The 27,155-nt window shown below is 37.7% G+C and overlaps 1 protein-coding gene across 1 annotated transcript in view; it reads right to left on the bottom strand.

The window, feature by feature from the left end:
• PTTG1IP2 (PTTG1IP family member 2) overlaps positions 1 to 27,155 on the bottom strand; it is a 67,326-nt gene that overhangs the window by 33,456 nt on the left and 6,715 nt on the right. The window contains 6 exon segments of the mRNA XM_060156176.1: positions 18,446 to 18,511; positions 20,310 to 20,371; positions 23,042 to 23,135; positions 24,576 to 24,639; positions 24,641 to 24,670; positions 25,205 to 25,224. Of these exon segments, the coding sequence (XP_060012159.1) occupies positions 18,498 to 18,511; positions 20,310 to 20,371; positions 23,042 to 23,135; positions 24,576 to 24,639; positions 24,641 to 24,670; positions 25,205 to 25,224 (284 nt within the window). The 3' untranslated portion in view covers positions 18,446 to 18,497.

The following is a 27,155-nucleotide window of genomic DNA, read 5'->3' as shown; positions in this document are numbered from 1 at the left end:
AGACATAGAGAAACTTCGATAATTAGTATGAAATTTCAGTTAGCAGCTTGTATTAAGTTGCTCATTTTTGATCCCTCTCCAGATCGTATCTTCCTAAGGTGAAAACCACCCAAAGTTCTGGTTAGAATGCAGACTCTCTCTGAATCCAGGCTCCTTTCCTCTTTTCTAAATTTACTTTGCTTCCTCTGTTCAAAGCTGACGTTTCCTGAAGCCATCTTGATTCAGCATTATCTATACAACTCAAGAGTTTTCAGAAACTCAACAAAATCTAAGATGTGGGAATTCCCTAGTGGTCCAGTGGTTAGGACTCAGGCTTTCATTGCCATGGGCCCGGGGTTTGACCCCTGGTCAGGGAACTAAGATCCCGCAAGCCGAGCAGCACAGCCTAAAAAAATAAATAATTAATTTTTTAAAAAAACCACAAAGCTGCCTTCCCAGTAAGAACCAAACAGGATGGTACAAGGTGGAGAATAAGGCTTTTGTCCAGACTGATGCCAGATGAGTGAAAGAGCCTTAGGAAGAATTAATCAGATTCAGTTTTGAGTTATATGCTGTTTACTTTAAATCCCAAAATGGATATGAGCTCAGAAGTACAAATGAAAATCATATAAAACCTCAGTGCTTCAGGGGCTGCCAGTACTTCCAAATGTTTGCATTCTTTCAAAACAGTCACCATGGAAAATTCAAGGAGTTTTTCAACAACTGCTAAAATCTTTTTGAATTTTTCTTTTCAAATTGCTATCCTATCATAATCAATTTGGGCCCCTCCTTTTCCTCCCTGCCTTTTCATTTTTTCTCTCCCAAACACACAACGAGTTCTTTATAGCATATCCCTGACTTGGACCAAAAATGGATTATCTGAAACAATCAGTTACCTGTTCTCATCACATATGGCTCTGAATGCCTGTCTGCCATCTCTCAACCATCCATAAAAAATGAAGATGTATTTTATATGTTCTGCCGGTTTTTAAAGACATTTCAAAGGAATAGGTCCAAAGACATTTTAAGTAATATCAGCAGGAGTGAAATAAGTGAATAACTTCAAATGGTGAATATTCTCAAGGGAGAAAATTAATTTTGGTTTAGTGTTTGTTAAAAGATGAGTCAGATTAAATTATAGCTATACTTTATATATGTATACACACAAACTACGTGTGTGTGTGTGTACATAATCTTGAAATCTCTTGTGTAGTTTTAGAAGGAAAGTTAAAATTGAAAGACAGCAAGAGAAGAAAAATCAGCATGTAAAATGCCATGGGAGGAAACACCTGCTGGGAAAACATAAATGTAAAAAAGATCTGACAGGCTTCTTTCATAATTTCACCCAGTAAAGCAGTAATATTTAGTAATAAAAATGTGCGGAAAAGCAGTAACATTTCAATACTTTAACACATTTAAAGGCTCTGGTTCCATTGTCAACTTGTCAGGAATCTAAAAACCTTTAAGAAAACCTTCTGTTTTTCCAATAATCAATTTCAATATGCATTTTACTCCATTATTTTACTTGTTTTATTTGAATCAGTGAATTTTTAAGAATAAGTTTTAACTTTATAAACCTCAAATTTTGTCTTACTGATATGCTTGTAAAAACTGCATTTATACTTTATCTAGGTGTTTCATTTTGTTACATACTACTGAAAATCCAGTAATCATAAATGCACAACCTTTTATTCCTGAAGCACACACGCAGGGTCTCTTTAATAATTCAAAGTGCTTTCTATAATGATGAAGTCATACTGATGGACTCAGTAGGAAAATTCTAATACTATTAAGTATAACTTAAATAATTCACTGTAGAAACCAGGCATAATAGAGCAAGAAAAATAAATTCTAAGTGCTCAAAACATTTTGCTTTTTCTTACACCAATGTATATTTCTTAAATCACAGTGACAGCTCTCCTCTCTTTTGTTGGAGTACATGACAGCTATTCATATACTGGAGCAGGTGCAAAAGATAAATGCTTTCCTATTAAAGTCAAGAATGTCAGCATTCTGTGTGCAGTGATGGGCAGACCTCCATCATTTTTGCATAAGATGTCTCCTGGGAAAGCTATCACGAGACCATTACTACACTATCAACTTACTCTCATTTCAAATTATTCTTCTTCAAAGACAGCCAGCTGAGTTGCACTTTACTTTTTTAGATTTCCTGATAGGTGATGAAAGGAAAATGTCAAACAGAGCACAGAGAACAAGGTTATTCATAATTTCACTTAACACCAAACAACTCCAAAATCATTAATCCTATAAATATAGTATTGTTCATTTTGGAATTATGATATATTGATAATTATTCAATCTGACTATATAAAATAAGTGATTGATAAAAAAGTTTAAAAAAATAGTCAGTAAATTTTTTTTTTTTTTTTTGCGGTACGCGGGCTTCTCACTGTTGTGGCCTCTCCCGTTGCGGAGCACAGGCTCCGGACGCGCAGGCTCAGCGGCCATGGCTCACGGGCCTAGCCGCTCCGCGGCATGTGGGATCTTTCCGGACCAGGGCACGAACCCGTGTTCCCTGCCTCGGCAGGCGGACCCTCAACCACTGCACCACCAGGGAAGCCCGGTAAATAATTTTTGTAAATACAGAATTATGGCAAATTCTAAAATGAATTAATTAGGACCAGTAATGAAGAAATTAATTGAAACAATCTATTAAAATTAAAATAAAATAAATTAAATATGGCTTAATATTTTATTATTTCCTTTGGTATTTATTTATAAAAGCCTTCTTTTTTTAAAACTAGATTAAAAATATTTTAATTGTTTATTTTTGTTTCACAGAGATATCTTAAGTGTACACACACAAAACATTAACTTACATTTCTTAAGTGCTACATTTCCTAAATGTTACAGGTAAAGAAAAAAAAATGTAGGCTGATTCATTCAGTTATTCTTGTGCTCATTCTATAACTTAAAAACAAACAAACAAATAAACAAACAACAAACAAAAAACTACTGTATAAATTGCAAAGGCCCAGGTCTTGAAGATCAACATTGAGCAAACAGGATTAGTTATAAACCTTATAGAGATTAACTTGTTATTTTAATAAACTGATAAATGCTATGATATAAGCAGTGTGGGTACTGGGGGGAAATACTACAAAAGTACCTCTCTTAGTCTAAGGAGGATCAGAAAACCTTCCTGGAGGAAATAACTGAGAACTAAGGAATAAGTAGAAGTAAAACTCCATGGTGTTGGGGAGGGAGTAAGGGGAAAGGATATTCTGATCAGAGGGAAGTAAATGTGTGGAAGATGAGAGCAAAAGACAACTTGACTGACAGAAGAAACTAAGTGAGGTTCAATGTGGCTAGAGCATAGAAAGAAGAGAGTAGGGTGATTTGAGGAGGCTGAGGGGAAAGAGACTAAATGACAAGTTAAGGAAAGAATAATGTTACTAGGGTTGATGTAATTTAGAGTTTCTCAACTTGGGCAATATTGAAATGTTGGGATTAAAAGTCCTCTTTTGGATGATTGAAAATCAAAAGCCATACTCAGGTTACATAACTAAAACATGGGGCTTCCCTGGTGGCGTAGTGGTTGAGAGTCCGCCTGCCGATGCAGGGGACACGGGTTTGCGCCCCGGTCTGGGAAGATCCCACATGCCGTCGAGCGGCTGGGCCCATAAGCCATGGCCACTGAGCCTGCGTGTCTGGAACCTGTGCTGCGCAACAGGAGAGGCCACAGCAGTGAGAGGCCCGCATACCAGAAAAAACAAAACAAAACATGATTTGTTTTTCACAATTTAGTAGCGGTGACATGACATATAGAAGACAACACAGCCTATACTGAATTGTTTTGAACAAAGAAGCAAATTAGAATTTATCTTTGTGAAAGGAGAAAAAAAAGAAACTCTCCCCAAAATATGAATTAATGAGATTTTAAAAGATTTGTGAAAATGCCCATATGTATTAACAAAAAATGAATATATTTTTAACATTCTGAAACTTAGCATGCTATTGAGATATGAATCCCTCTAATGAAAAAGATATATTTAAATCTGGCAAGTGTAATTTTATAAATACTCAATATATGTTATATGTGTGTGTTATGTGATATGTATATATTATATATGTACATATAACAATGGAATATTATTCAGTCATGAGAAAGAAGGAAATCCTGCCATCTGTGATAACATGGATGAACCTGGAAGATATTATGCTACATAAAATAAGCCAGACAAAGACAAATACTGTCTTGTATTATCTCACTTATATGTTGAATCTTAAAAAAAAAGTCAAACTCATAGAAACAGAGAGTAGAATGGTGGTTACCAGAGGCTAGGGGTGGGGGGAGGTCCTCATCAAAGGATACAACCCTTCAGTCATAAGATGAATAAATTCTGTGGATATAACGTACAGTATGGTGACTATTTAATAATACTGTATTTTAACTTGAAATTTGCTAAAAGAGTAGTCTTAAGCATTCCCATCACACACACACGCACATACACACGTCACTATGTGAGGTGATGGATATATGAATTAACTTGATTATGGTAATCATTTCACAATATATATGCATATCAATCATCATGCTGTACTCTTTTATACAATTTTTTTTTTTGGCCATCCCACCCAGCTTGTGGGATCTTAGTTCCCCAAAGAGATTGAACCTGGGCCCTCGGCAGTGAAAGCACAGAGTCCTAACCACTGGACCGCCAGGGAATTCCCTATATATGTAATTTTATTTGTCAATTATACCTCAGTAAAGCTGGGTTGAAGGGAATAAAGTGAGGACAAACACCGGGAAACAAGCTAAAGTGCAAAGAAAGAGACAGACAGGAACAAGCTTAGGCTTATTACTTCATGGGAAAAAAGACAGGACGTTCTCAGATTTTGGTGGAACAAAAGAGATTACTTATTTCTGCATTGCTGTTTCAGTTCTCTAATCAAAGTCAAATTTTCTGCCTAGCATAGAAATCAATCTTTGATCAAGTGTAAGGTCTGTCTTGCTGGAGTTACAGCCACCTCAACTTAAACAAATTTGGTTTTTCCTAGCTCAAGTTATTCCAGCCTTGATAGCATGGGAGAACACTTCTTTTTTGCTTTTTTTTTTTATGTGTCTTTCTTGGCAATTTTACATCTTTATTGGAGTATAATCGCTTTCCAATGTTGTGTTAGTTTCGGCTGTATAACAAAGTGAATCAGCTATATGTACACGTATATCCCCATATCCCCTACCTCTTGCGTCTCCCTCCCACCCTCCCTATCCCACCCCTCTAGGTCAAGCATGGGAGAACACTTCTAAATATATATAGAACCAAGTTCTATTCCCCCCATTGTGATAATCGATTATTTTCTTCACAATTTTTGGTATCACATCTCCCACCCCCAGTTTAACTGAAGCCATATTAGTTTTATATTAAAGTACTAAAAGTAACAAAAATATCAAATATAAGTTTATGCCTTCTTTTTCCAAATTTTGCCCAACAGGGAGAGGTTAAAAAAAAAAAAACTGGTGAAACATACTTATTAATGAATATATCAGATCATTACTGAATTTTAATGAAGAAATTATTTGGTATTGAAAGAAGCCTGGCATAATTTGGCTGTATTAAAAAACCCTCTAGTATTTTTCTTACATTGTTAATAATCATTACCTCTTTTATTTGAAGCTATCTATAGCATTAAAAATATATTATCATTGATATATATTCATCAACACAGATTCTAATAATATTGATCATTACCTAAAATTTACTATTGTACGGAAGATTCTGAATAGTGGTGCATTTTTTTAATAATAAATGTAAACAGATAAGAGTATTTATTTATCGTCTGGTCATACTGATGAGAAAACAGCAACGTCAGACATAATCATGGGGTGTAGCCTCTAATCCTTCTGCCATATATAAATTTATATGCCAGGTGCTTGCACATTCTATTTTTATACCGCTTTATGTTCAAAGGGAAGAATATTAAGATTGTAAAGCTAGCTAGGAAGGAGATTATTCAAAAGTTTTTAAAAAATCTTTTAAACTAACCATAAAATCTTGTTTCAAGAGCTTTTTAACCCTTATAATCACAAATTACTGCACAAGTCACAATGTAAAAGTAATGAAATACTCTACAAAAACGTTCAATAGAATTTAAAATTTTAACTTAAGGGAATTTGGAAGTTCAGTCATTCTCAAAGAGACTGTAAGGATTATTAAAATCCTGAAGGAAATCTGAAAGAAAAAGGACACAGTCATTACTGGAAATGTAATACAGCATTAACTCTCAGGTTTCACGTTTAGACTAGAAAGCTTAAGTTCAAGGCCATTACACCAATCTTTATAGAAACGTAATGTTCTCCGACTCATGGTCCTTCCCTTGAAAAGCTGTGAGTGGGTAACCGTGATTATCAACTCAAATTAGTCACACACACTGGGGTAAATTGGAAATGAAAAGCTGCTACAATTACTCGAGCCAACATAAATGATTTATTTCCTTCTGCTGACATGAAAGGAAAAGAGTTGAATGCTCGTGAAGGATAGCATTTACCCACCCTGTACTAAGGTCAAAGAGCTCACTCAGCACAAATATTCCCAGAAAAGGTTCAACCTGGCAGAAAAGAAACCATCTATTCCAAAAGGTCACCACATCAGCTTAACTTTTCGTCTGCTGTGAGAAAAATCTGTCAAAGTCCATTACTGTAAGGCAGCAGCTGTTCTGTAGAATGATAGCCTCCAAAAGAGAATAGTTTCTCATATGCCCCCATGCAACTCCTCCACTTCACAGACTACTTGTCTCCTCCTACACCATTCTCCCTCACAACCCCATGGCTTTGCTCTTCCACCTCAGATGCCTACTCCCAAATATTTCTCTACATTTTACAGTCTTAAACCCAGCTGAAAATCCAACCCTCTCAGTCAAGTCTAATGCAACCCACACTGCTTTTAGCGGCATATAAATCTCTCCATAGTCTGACCCCTGCCTATGTATCCAGCTCAACCCTTGCTCACTCCAGCCACACTGAACTTCAGTTTCTCCAACACCCCAAGCTCTGGCTCACCTTGGAGCCTCCACCTGGTACTTCCTTCGCCTCACTCTGCTGCTGACTGACTCCTCATCATATTTGGGTCTTTGCTCAAACTCCACTCCCTCGATGCCTTTGTTATTTATCTCAAGTACGTTCCCTACCTTCCTTTCCCCCAATTTAAGTCCTTTTGTTTCTTTCCAGCAGTGTCACAATTTTTAAATTATTTTCCTTTGCTCCTCACTTCTTTTGTATTTATACTGGGATCATTATCTTTTTTTTCCCATTATTGAGATATAATTGACATATAACATAGTGTAAGTTTAAGGTATACAATGTGTTGATTTGATACACTTACATATTGCAAAATGATGATTACCATAGCATTAGTTAATACGTCCATCACCTCACATAATTATCATTTCTTTTTTTTTTTTTTGGCGGAGGGGTAAGAACATTGCAGATCTACTCTCTTAGTAACTTTCCAGTATATAATATGGTCTTACTAGCTATAATCACCATACTGTATATGAGATCCTCAGAACTTATTCTCTTTTAACTGGAAGTTTGTACCCTTTGACCAACATCTCCCCTTTTCCCTGATGTTGTCTGTCTTGTTCACATTGTATCCCCAGTGCCTGGCACAAAGCAAAATGCAATAAATGCTTATTCAATCAAATCCACCCTACCCTGATCTTTTTCTAACTCCCTTTGCTCTTACTGGAATCAGAGCAAAATGAACTCATCATTTACTCAATTTTATCATTATTATTCAAATCAAAACATACACCCTACTATATGCCAGGAACTGTAAGCTGTTGCCAGAACAGTCATTATTTACTGAGTATTCATTACGTGTTAGGCACTGTTATAAGTACTTTACATATGTTATCTCATCGTATCACCACAGCTATGTAAACAAGCAATTATTTTTATCCCTATTTTAAAGATGAGGAAGCTGAGACAGAAAGAGTTTAATATGTGCTCCAGATATCACAAACGATGACAGAGCCAAGATTCTGTACTCTATCCAATAAAACACCATTTCCACCTTAAGATAAGTACCAAGAGAGAGCGGAAAGGAAAGTGATCTGAAAAAAGACATAACAGTTGCTTAAGGGAGATCAGGAAAATGTGTTTGAAGGTGGCATTGAAGATGAGATTCGAAAAAAAAAAAAAGTTAGCATTTTGACAAATGAATATCAGGAATTGGTACAAGAGCCCCTCACCAGAAAAATAAATAACAGTGAGAACAGAAATACAGGGAAAGAGACAGTAAGTGTGCAAAGGAGATAGTAATAGTAGAGTTACTATATGTTGTCATATCTCTTGAAAGTCCTTGCCTACATCATTGAGAATTTATCTGTGGCTGAAGAAGGAATGAAAATGAAATCAAGGTTTTGAAATATCAATTACTGTGGACCTATTCTCTAAGTTATTAATTACCTCCTTTGTTCATTATCTATTTCTGGTGACTATTCTCTCAGCAACCGGATTTTAAGTTTTTTGATGGCAGATACCATGTCCCACACCTTCATCAGAGGGGTTATGAAAGCTGACTCTTGAAAATGTTAGTGGACAGGAAGAAAAGTCAGAGGAGACTAGGGACAGGCACTACACATAGCGATGTCAATGGTATAGTGATGAAATACTGCCCTTGCCCTCAAGGAGTTATATTATGACACAGAGATGAAATGATTTGTGTAAATTCATATAATACAGTAGATATGTTAGAAGAAATACAAAGGGCTACAGCTCTAGGATTCTGCAAAGCAAAATTGTTTTTAAAATTAATTCCAATAGGTATTTAAATTACAATGGCATTTTCCAAAAGTGTTTATGGACAACTTTTTCAAGACTAAGAACAGTAAATTTCTATGATAATGAATACTTATAAAATAAAAGCTTCTCTGCAATAGTTATTTACATACAACAGTGAAGAGGCTCATCTAAAACTTTATTAATGTGGTTACTATGAATTCTCCTCAGTGAATAATCCAGCTCAGCATTGGCTTTTTATGTTCCCCGCCTGTGGCTTTCTATAATCAAAGTTCTTGACTGGAGAAATTTAAATAACTTTTTCCCTCTTTCTGTAAAAAGCAATTACTTTCAATTCCTTCACATATTACCACCATACTCCCATTAGAACATTTATCTGAAGTCCCAAACAACTGAATACACACACACACACACACACGGTAACCCTTTTATTAGGAACCAGCTGAGTTGAAGGTGTGTGGTGACTTTTCCTTATTTACCCTATTGAATGCACATAATTTTTCTTCATTCATTCACTCTAGAGTACCTGACATTCAGTCTCATTTTGCAAGCCTCATTGGAAAATTGTGCTACAAAATCATGAGGAGTCATTTGCCTTTTTTAAAAAGGTTGATGTGTATGATAAACTAGGCTCTGATGATCACAGAAACTTAGAGCTTTAACAATACCTTAGGAAGCATCTAATCCAGAAAAGACCAACTTTGACACAGTATTCCCCACTCCCACCACAGAGGGTCAATATTGCTAATAGATTCTAATGTTCTTTCCCACCGAGCCAGGGCATTACTCAGATTTCTTCTCTACATGATGCTCCAGGCAACCTCTGTCCTGTAAGATAAATCATTTATTACACATGACCCTTCTCATAGGATAGAAAATGCACTATAGAAAGCTACAATCTATTTTCAGCTACCATAGTACCTAATATGCACCAAAGTGCTCCTTAGTACCCTGAAACATCCTAATTGTTTAAAGGCATTGTTGCAGTTTACAAAATAGATTATGTGTATGAGCAACTTTGCCTGTGCCACACATTTGGTGTTCCTGACCACCCCTGTCCTATACCTTAGCTCTGCTCTATTCTGACTTGATTACTCTGGGCCGCTGCTCCATCTTCTTGGGTGACACCATAACTTCTTTCCACACTCTAGATTAAGGCTATCCTGAAGGATCCTTTCTTGTCCTGCTGTTCTCTTGACATACTCCACAATTGCTCTCACCCACACCCATGGCTTCATGTAGACTCTTTCTTCATTTAGCTCTTCAGCTCAAATTTCCCCAGCTCCACACCCACAGTCCTAACTCTTGGTTGGAGTTTCTACATGCATGTCTTGCCATTACTACAAATTCAACATGAAAACTTTATCCTTCTCACCAAAATGTCCTTGCCCTTCCTCCTGTTTTCCTTCTTTATCTTAACAGCATCATTGTTTTCCAATTACCCAAGTTGGAAGCCTTGAAATCTCCTTCAGCTCCTCCTTTTGACACTCTACTTCTAAATCAAGAGGGTCTGTGAATTCTAATCTAAAATGTCATTCAAGGCTCCTCCCAATTTCATGCCACCATTCGCATTTGGGCTTTCACCTGTGCCCACTTGAATGACTGGCACTCTCCTAACTTGTCTTCCTGCCTGAATCTCCCCTCTCTAAATCATCCACCCATCCCATTTCCCTGTCCCCACCCCAATAATACCATCGATATATTTCCTAACAAATAAATGATTGTTATTCCTCACCTTTGCTAAAAAGTGCCTCTACGTTTCTTCAAAATAAAGTCAATGTCTCCTTTTACTTTTAAAACAAAGCTCAAATTCCTAAGTGGGGATTTCAAGATTACCCACAAATAAGGACCAGGTACCTTTCTCATCACATAGCATCATGATTAAAAGCTCAGACCCTGGACCCAGATTGCTCAGCTTTAAGACACTAAGCAGGACTGCTGCACGCACTAGTGTAGGCTGAGGGGTCCTGAGTGAAGCATCTGGCTGAGGGTGAGGGGTGAGCGGGGGTAGAAGTGTAGCCCATGCACCACTCACCAAGCTGTGTCTCAGCACAGGGCTGCTACAGGCTCAGAAGAAAGGACATCATCTTCTATTTCACATATAGGCACTATAAAGGCTCTATTTCCTTATCTATGAAGTACTAAGACTTTTCTCATGGGACTGTTGTGAGGACTCAATGAATTAAAGCCCTTAGAACAGTGCCAGGCACATGAGTGCCCAGTAAGTATCAGCCATTAATCCTGCACCTTCCCTGTTCCTTATACTTTAAAGAAATAGCAGAATTTATTTACTATCTTACTCATGTATAACTGCGCTTATTCACCTTCATGACTTTCATTGCTCCTTCTGCTTCCTTTCTCCCAAACTCCCTCCCCCAACAGCTTTAATCTCTGTCTGTTGATAATTCTGACCACTCTTCAAACTCAGCTGAGCTGACATGACTGCTTCCATGAAGTCTTACTTGACCCCTATGAATATGAGTTATATAGACTTTAACTCAACACTTAGGCACATGTGGACCCCTGTTGTGGAACTTACTATACTATATTTTGTACTACCTAAACATACTTATCTCAAGGCCTTCTCTTCCTTGAAAGATTTTAAGTGCCTAAAGGTAACCTGTAAGGTTCCTCTATATGTTCCCATAGTGCCTACAGACCTACAGTGACATAACAGGCAATAATAGAACCGTTTACTGAGTACCTACTATATGCTAAGCACTATAAAAAATTACTTCTCACACAACCTTTATAGTATTGTTATTTCCCTTTCATATGGGGCGACAGTAGATAAATAATTTGCTTAGCATTAAACAGTTCAAAAGTGGTAGGCAGAGATTAGAACCTAGGATCTTGCTGGTTCAGGGACTAGACTCCTACTTCATTGTAGTATCTTGCCTGGCTCCTTCCCTTGCCCAGGAGCTACCACATATTGACTGTATATTATATTCCAAGAGCTTTTCCTACATTTTTCCTCAATTTCCTTGCAAAGTGGTTATTATTACTCCTATATGCATGAGGAAATCAAGGCTCAGAGGTATTAAGCAATTTACCTGAGATCTTACAGTGAGTAAATTCCAGATGCATCTTATAAACCTGACCACAGAACTCCCCCATCTTCCAGAAAGCACTTGTCACATTTTAGGAGGAGTCCCTTGAGAAAAATGTTATTGCCTTCACTAATTTTTAAGAATTACTCACAGGGTCTCATTTATATGGTTCTATCTCATTTAGATACCATTCTGACAGAAATCATCACTATATACACTTATAAAAAAAAGTTATTCCTACATTATATTTTATCAATGTTTATCTTTGTATAACTATTAATCCTACCTATTATAAATAACTTGGCAAAAAATGCTTGTTCCCCAAAGAATTTGATGGAGGTTTACATAAAAATAATCTTGATATCAGAAAGACAAAAGTTACTGATATAAAATGATTGCTTAAATAAGTACTAGGTCAGGAATATGTTGAGATTCATATTTAATACTTGTCATTATTAATTTCACCAGATCATTAGGTTTTGTCTGGTATTTCTATTGCATTCAAGTTATTTGGAAGGTCAAGATAAAATATTAAACCTAATGAAACAAGTAGGCACTGATTTGAATACCAAAATGAATCTTGAACTAAATACCAAGCACAGAGAGAAGAGGGGAAAAAGGAAAGATGCAGGATCAGAGTTAACCATAGATTTTTTTTTAATTTATATTTTATTTTTGGCTGCGTTGGGTCTTCATTGCTGTGCGCGGGCTTTCTCTAGTTGCGGCAAGCGGGGGCTACTCTTTGTTGTGGTGTGCGGGCTTCTCATTGCGGTGACTTCTCTTGCTGTGAAGCAGGGCTCTAGGCTCACAGGCTTCAGTAGTTGTGGCATGCAGGCTCAGTAGTTGTGGCTTGTGGGCCCTACAGCGCAGGCTCAGTAGGTGTGGTGCACGGGTTTAGTTGCTCCACAGCATGTGGGATCTTCCTGGACCAGGGCTCAAACCCGTGTCCCCTGCACTGGCAGGTGATTCTTAACCACTGCGCCACCAGGGAAGGCCCTATCCATTAGATTTTTCAAAAATATAAGAATATAATTTTGAAAAGGGAAAAATGGGCAGGGGGGGATTTTACTGGAAATTAGTCTGATTTATTTTTGGGAAAACAATAATACCAAATTAATATGCAACTACCAAGGTAATTAAAAGATATTTAAAATAAAGATATTATTTAAAGTTACATGACTTGAATATCATTATTCAATTTTGCCAGGGCTCACTATTTGATTGGAAAAATCCTATTGGTTTTGAGGGAAACAAAAAAAAAAAGGACAAGTGAAAGTAGAAAAAAATTAATAGAACCAAGATCTTCCCAAGCAAAGAAATAACTCCAAAAGAGTATCCCTCATTATGAAAGCACTAGTTTCTAGAGCTCCCAGAGGATTCTGAGTAAAACTGGACATAATTGCAATGCATTATAAATGTGTAATTACCATTTAAATGGAGGGAGAAACTGGTGAGTGAAATGAGAAAAAGGCATTTTCTTACAGCCAACCAGAAGCTGGCATTTTGGGCAATGATCATCTAATCTACAGAGTCAGGTTAACAAAGCTATTGTCATTCTGCCACTCACCCTCAGCCTTTTAACTGTTTGTTCTCCTCTACCAGGAGGAAACAGAAGGTTAAGTCTGTCTCCACGATTTTCAGTCACAAATTTTCTCATTAGCCTCTGGCATGCTCAACAGATAACTCAACAGCATGTGTTTACCAAAAAACACAAGCAACATAAACGCGTCTCTTTAATTCTCCCTTTTTATTGTTTGGGCACCCAATTTGTAAGAGTAAATGAAATTTTGGAATAAATTTCTATTGGTTGTACAGTCGTGTCGATTAGGGTCATCTCATCTCACCTACAGTCCAATGAAGACTTTCCTTAATAACATCCCTGTTTGTGGATTTGGCCAGGCAGCAACTTGGATGTGGAAAATACTGCCTTACTCCAAAAAGGCAATGAACATCCTTTTCAAAGAAGTTTAAAATTTGTCATGTAGATTTCAAAACTCTGGAAAAGTATCAAAGGTGTTTTTATTGGACAGCTGCATAATAAATGATAAAGGGTAAAAGATTTGTCAAGAATCCACACCAATTTCCACACAAATTAAGTGGAAAGACCCCTGTCACATGTATATTTCAGAAGTCTAATCTATTCCTTTTGGATTACTGCTACATTTCTCATGAGATTAGTTACTTTTTATGATGTGTTTCTCAAAACCCCTTTGGATTTATCAGGATGGCATATGTTGGCTGGATTAATTGTTGCTTCCATCTCAAAAAACTCAGTATTTAGAAATAAGAATATAAATGTGAAGGATGAAAAAATTAGTGAAAGGCTGTGCATACTGTGATCAACCATGTGACAAAAGTGATGGGATTATTAGTTACATAATGGTTACTTTATTCTAGCTTTCCCTTTGTATCTTCTTTTGGATATTTTATTTGGAATCTTTAAACACATTTGTTACAAGTCAGCGTAACAAGATAGGCAAACACCAGTTAGCCATTCAATGGTCTTTTTCATCATCTAAACCAGGGTTCCACAAACTATGGCTCACAAACCAAATCTGGCCCTCTCATGTTTTTGTAAATAAAATTTTATTGGAACACAGTCACATACATTCGATTATGTATTGTCTATGGCTGATTTTACACGACAGGTGAGTAGACCAGAAGACCCCAAAAGCCTAAAACATTTACTATCTGGCGCTTTATAAGAAAGTTTGCCAATTCCTGACCGAAGCTGTTCCATCTCCTAGTGTTCTAGGAGAAGTTTTATTCTCTGGCGACAACCTTCTACTTCACCATTTTCTGTCCCATTAGATCTGCTTTTTTCTACTTCTCCAAGACAACCATTTTTCAATTACCTTCTTTTCTTTATAAATCTACCATCTTCTGTTTGTATATTTTTCCCTTCTTGGTTACCATCACAATTAATTCTATTCCAAAATTTATTTAACCCAGAAATAAAGCCGGTCACATATGGCCCAATCTCTGCATAGGGTCAATCAAATAATAATAATAATAATAATTTCAACAACAATGGAAAGATATAATTGAAAGAAATATTAATGTTCACTTCGGTTGTAAAGAAAATGCTAAAGTGGAGAGGGAAGAGTGTGCTCTTAACAAGTAGTAGAACATTTCAAATCCTATCTTCCTAGCATCACTATTCTCAATATTCCCCCAAATGAATGACAGCTGCTGTGGTAGATGCCTGGACTTCCCTTTCCAGAAGAAGGCACTCATTCCTCCAGCTGCCAGGCTCTCTTTGATAATTGCCCTCAGTCAAAGGGAGCTGCTGCACTCAAAGTTAAGTCTCCTTTTGGAGAGCATCCCACATATAATGATAGTTGATATGAAGGTTTGGGCCCCTTTGCCTCAATTAGGGAGGCCATCTAGATTCCAGAACTCTCCATTAAATTTACTGAGGTCTCTGTTGTGACTATATGACAATTCAATTATTCCCCCTGCCCAAGTCTGCTTCTCTCTCTCTCCCTTATGTGTGTTATTCCTAAGAGCATTCTCCAATAAATTCTTGCAGGCAAAGCTCTGCCTTGGAGCCCACTTCCCAATTTAAGATAGTTCTCCCTTCAAATACTCTTTCCCTCATTCCATTCTCATCACTCAAACAAAGCCTTTCCTGAATCCCAGTCTTTCCAGCTCTTTATTCCTCTCTCCTCACAGCCCTGTTTCCTCAGAATCCTGGGTGAAAACTCTCAATAGAGTTCACTACCTTTTCTTTAAATATACTGATTAGATATGAACAAGAATAGAAAACTAGGTTCCATAATCTGTCCTAGTATATTTTTATGTCTTATTCTAAGATTTCAAAATATTGTTTTATAGAAGACAGTTTTGGGCTGGAATGTCAGGTCTATTTTTTTAAATGCTTCACTGTTTTATTTTTAACAGAATATGTAAGCAAAAAGCATTAAAAATTATAACTTTTACATTATGCATTTGAAAGTCTTTCTATGATTATTATATGGTCAACTGTATAGTAAAAGCTTTCCTGCAACATTTTCCCCCTGCAGTAGCATTTTATTCAAAATGAAATTCTCTGGTACAAAAGTTGGACAGCAAGGCAGCATATGAAGACATAAATTTTTTAAAAAAATACTAATATCATCAAGTTCTTCTTTGGTAAGTCTGCTCTAGAAGGAAGAGATGAAGGAAGTAAGGGAAAAGAAGACAGAAAGAAGAAAAAGAGAAAGAGGAAGAGGAAGAAAGACAGGACGGGGAGGGGAGGACAACCAAGATGAAACAAATCAAGAGGAAATCACTGTAAATTCATGAATTACTTTACATGGAGAACCTCTGAAGTTCTAGAATGATTATCTTTTCCGGAGAACAAATGTTTAACTTTCTGAAATTTCCAGCATTGGCACAAGTTAGAATAAACAACTCATCTTTATTATGCTTGAACTTAAAATTAAGAAAAAATGGAAACAAAAAGAATAATGTGAGGTGGGAAGAAGTTTAATACATTTTCCAGATATTAAAATAATTTATACATCCTCCATAATTAATTATGGTGTTAGGGAATGATTAGCCAGACAAACCAATGGCAGTGAATAGAATAAAAATATACTCAAATGTGTATGGAAATTTAATTTATGAAAAAAATTCCATCTCATCACTTGCGTAAAGATGGGCTTTTAAAATAAATTGTGCTTGATAGCCATTTGGAAAAAGATAAAATTGGAACTGAATCTCACACCATATATCATGCTTAATTCCTAATGGATCATAGAGCTACATGTTAAAAATGAAACTATTTTAGATTATTTTCATAGGATAAATTCCTAAAAGTGACATTATTGGGATTTAAAGAGTAAAAAAGGGTTCATGCTCTTGATTCATATTAGCAGACTAATTTTTAGAATTCTTTTTTTTTTTTTTTTTTTTTTTTTTTTTTGCGGTATGTGGGCCTCTCAGTGTTGTGGCCTCTCCCGTTGCAGAGCACAGGCTCCGGACACGCAGGCTCAGTGGCCATGGCTCACGGGCCCAGCCGCTCTGCGGCATGTGGGATCTTCCCGGACCGGGGCACGAACCCGTGTCCCCTGCATCGGCAGGCGGACTCTCAACCACTGCGCCACGAGGGAAGCCCTAATTTTTAGAATTCTTATACTAATTTATACCCCCAAATGTATGACAGTTCCATTCTTATTCAAGTCTAGACAAGAATGTGTGTGATGTGTGTGTCCTATTTTTAAAATATTTAATAAAAGATGTGTGGTATAGCTTAAGCTTTAGGAGCCCTCATTTGCCCTAGGCCTTTTAAGGTTCTGGGAATATGTGTTATCAGAGTCAAACATTTTTGTAAAATTAACAAAAAGAAGATTTAAAAACAATTTTTACGAGGGTCTCAAAATTTCATAAGCTTCAGGTCCCACAACACATAAATCAACTCCTGACAATTTTATTAGTTTGAACTGTATGAAATTGTATGTCACAAATGGACAAATCTAGAAATTCATCTCATTCAACTAATACACATAATTTTGGTGACTCATAAGGGGAAAAAATCTCTAATAACAGAATTACCAGGTCAAAGAGTACCCAAAAGATGTTTTAATAGACACTGTCAGATTGCCTTTTTAAAAGTTTGTATAGATACCCAATCCCTCCAACTGCAAATAAATGCACACATTTCCCTCACAACAGTGGGTGTTAACCAGCGTGACTACATGTTCTCATTTGCGCAAACTCCTGGTTTATAACTTTTCTCCCAGAATAATTATTAATAGTACCCCCTTTTACTCTCAAAATGGTCCCAGTTTGGATGACAGATGGTCATCCTAGCGTCACTGATCTTTTAAACTCTAATTTCTCTCCTGGAGATCATTCTGGCCTCTAGGGGCCTGCAGGCTTCTGGGAGTTACCTGCATTCTCCTTCCTCTCATTTCTTATTCACCTGCACTGACAACTTCAGGAGCCATACAATTATGGAGCATGCCTCTAGCTAGGGTCTTCCTTTCTGTGTAGGTGGATGTAGGAAGTGGCAATAAAAGTATGCCTGTGTGTTTACCCTGTTGAAAATCAAGCACCTGTGCGTGCACACAATATTCATATACACACGCGTGCACACATATACAAAGCCAAATTAGTCATTGTTTTCATACAAGTGACAGTCTCCAGCTGTTCACCATCAAACATGCCAGAGATACAGGCAAGAGGGTCCTAGCACTGGAGGAGGGGTTGGGCAGGTAACCTTCATATGCCTCCAAGGGCTGAGATTCTGTACTCCAGGAGTAACGATTAACATTTATTAAGAACTTACTGTCAGGGAAATTCTAAAAATTTTGCCCATAAAATCTCATTTTGTCCCTCAGAGCTACCCACTGATTTATTCACTATTACTGGAGAATATTAACAAATGAGTAAACTAAGACACAGACAGGTTAAGTTAGTTGTCCAATGTGACATACTTAGTAAATGAAGCCCAGATTTCAACTAAGGCAGCCTGACTGAGGAGCTGTTACAGCTCCATTTTCTGCTGCCTTCTATTACATGTGTCAGGCATTGAATATCAGTTTACATTTTACAGATTTATTTCCACTTCCTTTCTTAATGATTCTGATTACATTTCTGAAAAGTTACATAATAGGAGGGAGGGAAGTCATGCAGAAAATTCATGCAATATAATTTGAAAGCTTACCATTGAAGAAACTTCCTTCTTCTCTCTCTGGATGATCTAGCTTTTCAGTTATCTATTCATTATATACTATGAGAAGAGAGAATCAATTTACCTTTTCAAAGTCTTTCTAAGAAAAGTCAGTGATGACTTACCTAATTTTTAAAAAGTGCTTAACATAAAATATCTAGAAATAATCATATGATTTCTATTCTGATACTGCAATATTACTGCTATTTTAATATTTAGGGCTCAAATGACTTAAGGTATTATCAACTTGGGTATGAGTTTAACAAAGAGGAAAAGGGCAAACATTTGGTGGTGACCACAAGACTAGTTGTCTCTGCTGACAGAAAACCTGTGGATGCTCAATGATTCCCTAATCCCTTCAAATCATCTTCTGAATTCATTTTCTAGAGAAGTTTGGACCAAGGACCAAGAGGGGCGATATTACTATCACTCCAGGAAAATAACTCTGTGGGTGAGAGGCATCGTGGTCAAATGTGCATAGTGTATGACATTTTTCAGGTTCCATATTTTCTTCTTCCACAAGTCAGAAGTCTGTTTATACTGTGTCTCGAATAAACACTCCTAAGACTACCACATGCAGTTAGGGTATCAGTAACCTCCCAATTTGTAAGTCTAAAGGACACTCATACATTCAGACCCTCCTTTCTTGATCTCTATGACACCACGCTTCCACTTTCCATCTTCTTCTCAATTCCTTTTGAAGAATCTTGTTTCCTTTATTCAACCTTTTAATATAGGCTATCCCTTGGGCTTGAGATTTTTCTCCTGGGTGGAAAATAATCCTGCTTTCTGAATTTGATCACATTTTATTCCCTACAATGAATCTAGTGTAACTAACTGCTCTCAATCTGTGACTAGATAACGGTTTCTATCTGAAATGAATAAATATCCAACCCTGTGCTCTCTTCAAAGCACTTCTCCTGGTTCACTTTGCTGTGGAATTGAATATGGAGGGAGACAAGTTGAAATGCCGCATCGTCCTCTGCAGCCCTCTGGTGTGATTTCAATCCTAGGAAGCAGCAATCACCCTGTACTTCAGCTCCTCTCCTCAAATAGCTTTTTGAAACAGTTCGTGATCCTGTTACCATCAAAACAATTTCTACGTAACAAGATCTAGAAGTTAGCAATGGAGTATGTACATGCTTGACAGTTCATCCTTGCCCCTACAAGGTTTACCCTGCTTCTCATTCAGATTTAGTATCATGTCCCAGAGGCCCAGAGCAGCACAATAATATGGATATCCCCTGATGTTATTTTTAATGGAAATTATAGAGGACCTTGCAGTACCCTTTCATCAGTCAATACTTCATGGTTCAATTACCCAGGTGAACAAGGGGGCTATGGTTCTGACTTCAGTTGGGTTCCCAGGATCTAGGCCTGGAGGAGTGTGAGGATCTGCCCAGAGCTGTGCATGTTGAGCTGAAGGGAGCGAAGATCTGAGTTCTGGGTAAGCAGGAGCCTTGTAAGTACAGGAAGGTTTAAAGAATCAAGCTGAAAAGAGTGGAGAGAGGGTCAGTCAACTAGGTAGGATGAATTGATTTGGGAAAAGGCTTCAAGGATTCCTTAAAGCAAAGTGAAACTTTTGTTGAGTTGCTTTTGTGGAGTGGGAGTTGGGGTAACTGGGAAAGGTATTAATATCCAATTTAGGCTGGAAATTTTAAACTCTTCTCTATCAATATTATGGTTTTTACCCATCCTACACTAGCTACTGAGGTTATAAGAATGTGTTTTAGAAATGAGAACAGTGTTTCCTACTCATACTTTAATTTTGATGCCTGGGATAAGTAAGAGGAAGACTTCCAGCTGTGAGTTACTGAAAGGGTCTGGGGCACCTCATCAAACAAATTATAATACTTGCCAGGAGCAGTCCCACGAGGAATGTAAATCGTGTGTGGTCTTCCAGCAATATAGACTTGAGTTCTGTTCAAAAGGATGGTAAACTTAGAGTTAGTGAGGCTTATTTTCAGAATAAAGTTATAATTGGAATTATCTTATTAGATAGACTACATTTATGTAACTTTTTATTACCATTGCTTTATTACATTAAGTTCTCCTTTTATTTATCCACCAGGAGAATTAAAGTGTTTGATTAAGAATACAGTAATACAATTAAAATAAATGAAATATCAGTAAGTTAGCAATAGAATTAACAATTGCTTGTTTATTTCTCTGTGTCTTCTGTTAGTAGGATGTAAGCTCCACGAAGGCAAGGATTTATCTTTCTTGTTATAATTATGTCCCTAGTGACAACCACACTACTTAAGGCATAATAAATACTCAGTAAATATTTACTAAAATAGATGAGAGTCAAAGGAGGCAGTGAGTACACGAGCGGTTAAACATTTATGTTCTCTAACACTTGGAACTTTAAAAAGTGCTTTAACTTAAAATCATATCTGCTAAATAACAAGACTATTAGATCAGATGTAGTAATCAATCTTTTGATGCCCCATTAGTCATTCATTTTTTTTTTAATGAAAGATGGATGTTTCTGGAACCCAAGCAGCATCTTTGGATTATGAAATACAAGAAGCCCTTAATAAGACAAATTCCTCTAACAGAATGCAGTGCTCATGGAATTAACAAGGTCTAGGAGATCTCTAGAAGAAATCAAAAAAGAAGAGATAGCAGATGAATAGCAGAGCTAAACCAGAACTGAGGGCAGTTGTTGGCCCATGTTTGCAGAGATACTTCAGAGTTTTCCTTCTAAACTGCAGAAACTTCAGTGATGGATTATTTGCTCAGGCCCCTATTCTCTTCTGGGAATAATTAGCCACTTTACTGATAAGCACTATGCAAAAAAGTGATAACACTTATAAGAGACCAGGATCCTGGGGTGGGTTGGGGGGGAATATATATATATATGTAAAGCAACATGTTTGTCACAGACTCTTGCCACATATGTAATGTACCCTTACTGGTTCTTCCTTCTGGGTATATATTTTTTCTAAGATGTAAAGAATAAGGAATTATCTTCCATCTTACTCTTTCTTTTATCTTTATATGTTAATAAGAAAAGGATATAAGGTCTCATAGCCAGAAAAATACAAAGTCCTAGACAAAGAAGTGGTCTTAAGTAAGCAAACAGAACATTTGGCCAACACTTATCTTTTCATACAGGCACATTTTACTTACAGATGGGCCTATTAAAATGCCTCTGCCTCATCTATGGATCTTTCTATCTTGTCTCTGGGTCCTTCTTGAAAAAGGTATACAATTTAAAGAAAGAAAATAATACTGTGTTGGCCTGAAGGAGAATGAAGAAAAACAAACTTCTCAACGTGTATGGACTATGAAAATATTTTCCATACCTCTGTGAACTCCTTTTGAAAAAGTTACTTGAGAATATACTCCAGTAAAAGGGAAAAAAAATGAATCTTAAAAGAAAGGAAGATATGGGATCCAAAAATTTCTTCTCAGTAGAGCAGTGAAAAGAAACTAATTTTTGTAAATTATAACAGGAAGTCACAGGACTTTTAAAAAAATATCTATAAGAAGACAATGAATATATTTTACCAAATACTAGATGAGTAATCACAGTGATAGGAATAAAGATACCGGTGTCCTGTGTCCTTCTTGACAAGAAATAATGGGGCTTCCCTGGTGGTGCAGTGGTTGAGGGTCCGCCTGCCGATGCAGGGGACACGGGCTCATGCCCCGGTCCGGGAAGATCCCACATGCCACGGAGCGGCTGGGCCCGTGAGCCATGGCCGCTGAGCCTGCACGTCCGGAGCCTGTGCTCCGCAACGGGAAAGGCCACAACAGTGAGAGGCCTGCGTACCACAAAAAACAAAAACAAAAAACAAAAAAAAACAAGCAAAATAATAATATCCCCTAACAGCAAAATAACAAAAAAATATGGATAGTGCAAGACAAATTTTTCAGCTTTCATGATGGGGAGTTGATAGATACCATGTAAAGTTAAGAAATCATGAAAAGGAGATAAAACCATATTGTTCAAACACATGGAGGTAGCCAAAAAAAGAAATACAAATAGAATCATATTAAAAGGATTCTTTTTGGAGAGGAGGTGTCAGAGGTGGAGTGGGGAGTGGGAAAAACAAACTTTTTTTTTTAATAAGGTAAGGAGTTTACTTTTTAAATATTTATTTATTTTTGGCTGTGTCAGGTCTTAGTTGAGGCACGTGGGATATGCAGCACGCGGGATCTTTTGCTGCGGCATGCAGGCTTCTCTCTAGTTGTGGCACGCAGGCTCAGTAGTTGTGGTGTGCGGGCTCTCTAGTTGTGGCACACGGGCTCCAGAGCACGCAGGCGCAGGCTCTCTAGTTGTGGCATGCAGGCTTAGTTGTCCCGCGGCATGTGGGATCCTAGTTCCCCAACCAGGGATTGAACCCGTGTCCCCTGCATTGGAAGGTGGATTCTTATCCACTGGACCACCAGGAAAGTCCTGGAATAACCTTTTTATTTTATAATTTTCTGTACCTTTTGAAAATTTTTTCCTTATCATATGGATGCATATACTATTTTTATTACATAAAAAAGGTAAAACATTTCCTGATTACTAGCTTAGCATTCTCTTCAATGATACTATCCTAAAGTGCATTCTTACTAAGGATAAAAGGAACATACATCTGCAGGTAATATTGATAGATGAAGCATTGACAAATGAACACTATAATCAATACTGCAATGAGTAGAAGCATCAGGAATCCAAACATGTCAACTGAAATGTATGAAAAGAAAAGAAATATATTTTAAGCTAACAGAAGGTTAATAATTTCTCATAGTTTCATCGTTCCTAATATCATGCAGTCTGATTCTTAAATACAAATGCACTGGTCATTATTAAAAATGATACAGTAACATACATCATACGCTCCAATAAAACTACTCTTAATGCAATAATCACTAACATTTGAAAATAATCTGGGTTGCTAAAAAGAGGAAACATTTAATGTCCTTTATCTCCAGATAGGTAAACTATTAGGCCACAGGCTTATTTTTTCCTTTATTTTGTCTCTAGACTCATTCCAGGCAATATCTCAACAGAAAGAATAGATCTCTCAGGTTGCTGTTTCTATGAAGATAAAATAGTAGGTAGCAGGGGATGGTTTGTTGTTTGAGTTTCAGCAGTTCCTTATCAAAAAGGCAGCCAACGCTTGCTGGGAAAGCAGATTTCCAGCACACCTGTAAACTGTATCCCCTCTCAATACTATTTAACTTATCAGCCTGGTGTACCTGTAAAATGAAACTAGCAGGGCAGAAGATGAAGTAGGAGACTAGGGTTCCCCATTCATACTAAATACATGAAGTGTCACTTGCTATATATAGGTTCTTTGCTACAACTATGATTTAAATTTACCTGATGGTTTCTGAAGAAAACATGGATTTGTGAGCAAAATTTATATTTTTTCACTTCAATTTTTTAAAAAAAGCAAAAATACAACATTACAGATATAAAATTAAAGATTCTTTAATGATTGAGATGAGTTCAGTCCCAGGGAGTCATTGTTCTGAATGTCAATTCTCAGTATTGAACACATTAGCTGAGGAAATATAAGTTATTAATAATGCTATTGGGCTCAATATGTCCTCAGGACTAGCTTACAAGAAACTCCTGGAGTTTCTAAAACAACTTAAGAACACAAACCTCCCTTTACTGGGTTATGGTTATTGTACATCAGAGTACTTTAGAGATGAAATTTAAAGTATTTAACAATTGGTATGGTAAGGCACCCACAAATCAGAATGAATGTTGACCTAGTTTGAACCAACACTGGCTGGAAACAATCAGTATCAGTCTGTATCAGAGGAAACACCAATGAACAGACTTGCTATATTTTAATAAAGCAAATATAATAATTTATAATTCTTCAATTGTAGCAAATCACTAGTTTGCAAATCAATTGTAAAAAGTACAGGGCTTCCCTGGTGGCGCATTGGTTGAGAGCCCGCCTGCTGATGCAGGGGACATGGGTTTGTACCCCGGTCCGGGAAGATCCCACATGCCGCGGAGTGGCTAGGCCTGTGAGCCATGGCCGCTGAGCCTGCGCGTCTGGAGCCTGTGCTCCCCAACGGGAGAGGCCACAACAGTGAGAGGCCCGCATACCGCAAAAAAAAAAAAAAAAAAAAAGTACATAAAATTCAAATAAGGACAACTCACCACGACAGTTCAACCAAAATATAGAACTGAAATGACACCCGAAATATGGAAAACAAATTTTTTTTGCAAGCCCTTTCTTCACTGCACCAAAAACACTGTATTTGGAAAGAAAAAAAATAAAAGCAGTGTCCAAGTATAATAACCACAATCCCAGTAAGTTTCTAGTACTAGTTCAATAAGTATTCAATATATAATAGCCATCATCATCATCATCATTATATTATTATTATTTGTAGTTGATGCTGTTGGTGGTCTGCCGCTTTACCAGATCCACTTTACCAGGCCCATGCACACAAACCTAGCTGCAATGAGTGCTGACTGCCAACGGCTCAAGCTGCCCTTCTTCTTGCAATGATCTTGTGGATAGGGACCATCTTGCCTGTGGTCAAGAATTGACCTCTGTCAGGAATTAACCAGTATATGGGGTTCCAAACAATGGACATCCTTGCCTCAAGGCAGGCACAACTCTGCTACGTAACTTTTTGCCCCAGGGCTGCCCATGGTTCAGGCCAGTGTAGGCTTTGGCTGAGATCACATCTTTGCTTGGCTCTTGTCCCTTAGTTTCTCTGGGTCCCGTACTCCTTCATAGAATTTTGCTGAACAGCAGTCACTCAAGAAATCACATGTACCTGAATCACTTTCTCAGGCTCTGTAGTTAGAGAACAAAATTTAAGACATTATTTCACAAAGTAGTAATAATGACTTCAGAAGATAGGGTGTTTTTTGTTGTTGTTGTTGGTTTTTCCCCCTCTCTCTTTCTAACACTCTTTCCCATTCCCCTTGTCTGCAGCATTCACACTTTCCTCTGGGGATTCCTCTTCTGTTACATGTGGGCCTGGTGGTGCTCTCAACCAGCCTTGCTTTACCCCCTTTCCCCTTTTTGCTCACTGGTGGCCAGATGATCATGTGGAAATAGGAATATTGAATTCTAAGTCTCTTGCTGAAGCAAGCAAAAGCAAGGTACAATGGTGGTAACCACCGTGGAAGATAAGACTAGAACCTGGAAGAGTAAAAAAACTGAGGACAGAGTGGTAAAAATGGCTGTCACTTACATAGGACCTACCACGTGACAGGCACCGTTCTGAGCCCTTTATATATATTAGCTCATTTCATCTTCATGACAACCCTGTAAGCTAGGTACTGTTATATCCACTTTATAGAGGAGGATACTAAGGCACAGAGCAGTCAAATGACTCTCATAAGGTCACATACCTAGTAAATAGGGAAGCTTAGGTTCTAATGTAATCAATGTGGTTCTATGCTGGTAACCAATCCTATAAGACTGATCCCAGACCCCTCCCAATCACTTCTTGCTGTATATCCTGAGACCAGCAGGATACACATTCCATTGTAAAAAGTCACCCCTTAGACACTGCCTGAGAGCAAGAGATATATCACAGGCCAACTTTTGTTTCATGTTAACCAAGATCAAAGGTCAAATGAAGGCAAATTTAAGATTGAAGCCATTTTGGCTAAATGGATCCTGTCCTCTTAGACTACTGCTTAAAGACTGGAACTTCAAAGTCAAAGTCTACATTCAAGGATTACAGCCCAGAGGCTTCAGGCCTTGGTTATTAGATCTCAGAGTTTTTAGGAATCAAGTTCATGCCATCTAGCAGGGTTTTAAGGGAGATGAAACGCCAGAAAAAACCTGAACCTGTCAGAGAAGAGTTTGTGGTCACTTAGTGCTAAGCTGATTCCCTGGCCCCGATAACCAGGTTCACAGCACATGAGCTCCTGAAGCAGTGCAGTCCCCAGAAGAGACATTCTTCCCTGTGCCTCTCTCTGATAGGAGCTCAGAGAACAACGGAAAAGGGAGCTCCTTCGCAGGTTAAGCCTGGGGCAGCCAGATTGGTGACCAATAACTCACTGCTTGGCCAGGGAAACTCAACAGAGCATCTGCACACCACGTACATCTCTCTGACATTCCAAAGTTATAGCTGGGGGGCAATAACTGACAACGACTCTGGGTAAGTACAATTTTACTTGAGGGTTGGTTGCATTAATTAACAGGAGCATTTTTTTAAATGTAGGGATGGAGAAAATACTTCCTGAAAGGTCAAAGGGTGAAACACAGTAGCCTAAGGTAGTTTATTTTTTTACTCTCTGTCTGCCCAGATTGTGTCACCATCCTTCTTCCTATGGTAACCCACACCCTCTTACCTTTTCGGATCTCTTCCCCACCTTTATGTGGGTCTGCAGCTATCAGTCAGCTATGCTCCACCACTTTCCTCCTCCTGGAATCACCTGACCCAGGCAATGGCACTCAGAGTAGCCCATGCCTCTGGCTCAGTAACTAGTGCGGGACTGGACATAAGACCCAAATAGGGTCAATCAGAATCCTCTGTGCAATTGTATACAGGCATTGGGAGAGGTCTGCTGGGAGCCTGCCTCTTCCCCAGCTATATGGAAAATGTTCATTTGCCATAGAAGAAAATGAGGTCAATACCCAGAGTGAGGCAGAGCTGGGAGATGAAAAGAGAGAGAGGAAATGGGAATAACATCCTTTAAGACTCAGCTGTGCATGATGTCAAGGCCACACTGGACTTACCAGTTTTGTGAGTTAATAAATTCTCTTTT

Source organism: Lagenorhynchus albirostris, chromosome 8 (genome assembly GCF_949774975.1).
Source record: "Lagenorhynchus albirostris chromosome 8, mLagAlb1.1, whole genome shotgun sequence".
Taxonomy (NCBI): Eukaryota; Metazoa; Chordata; class Mammalia; order Artiodactyla; family Delphinidae; genus Lagenorhynchus; species Lagenorhynchus albirostris.
This window is presented reverse-complemented; position numbering and strand designations above follow the sequence as displayed.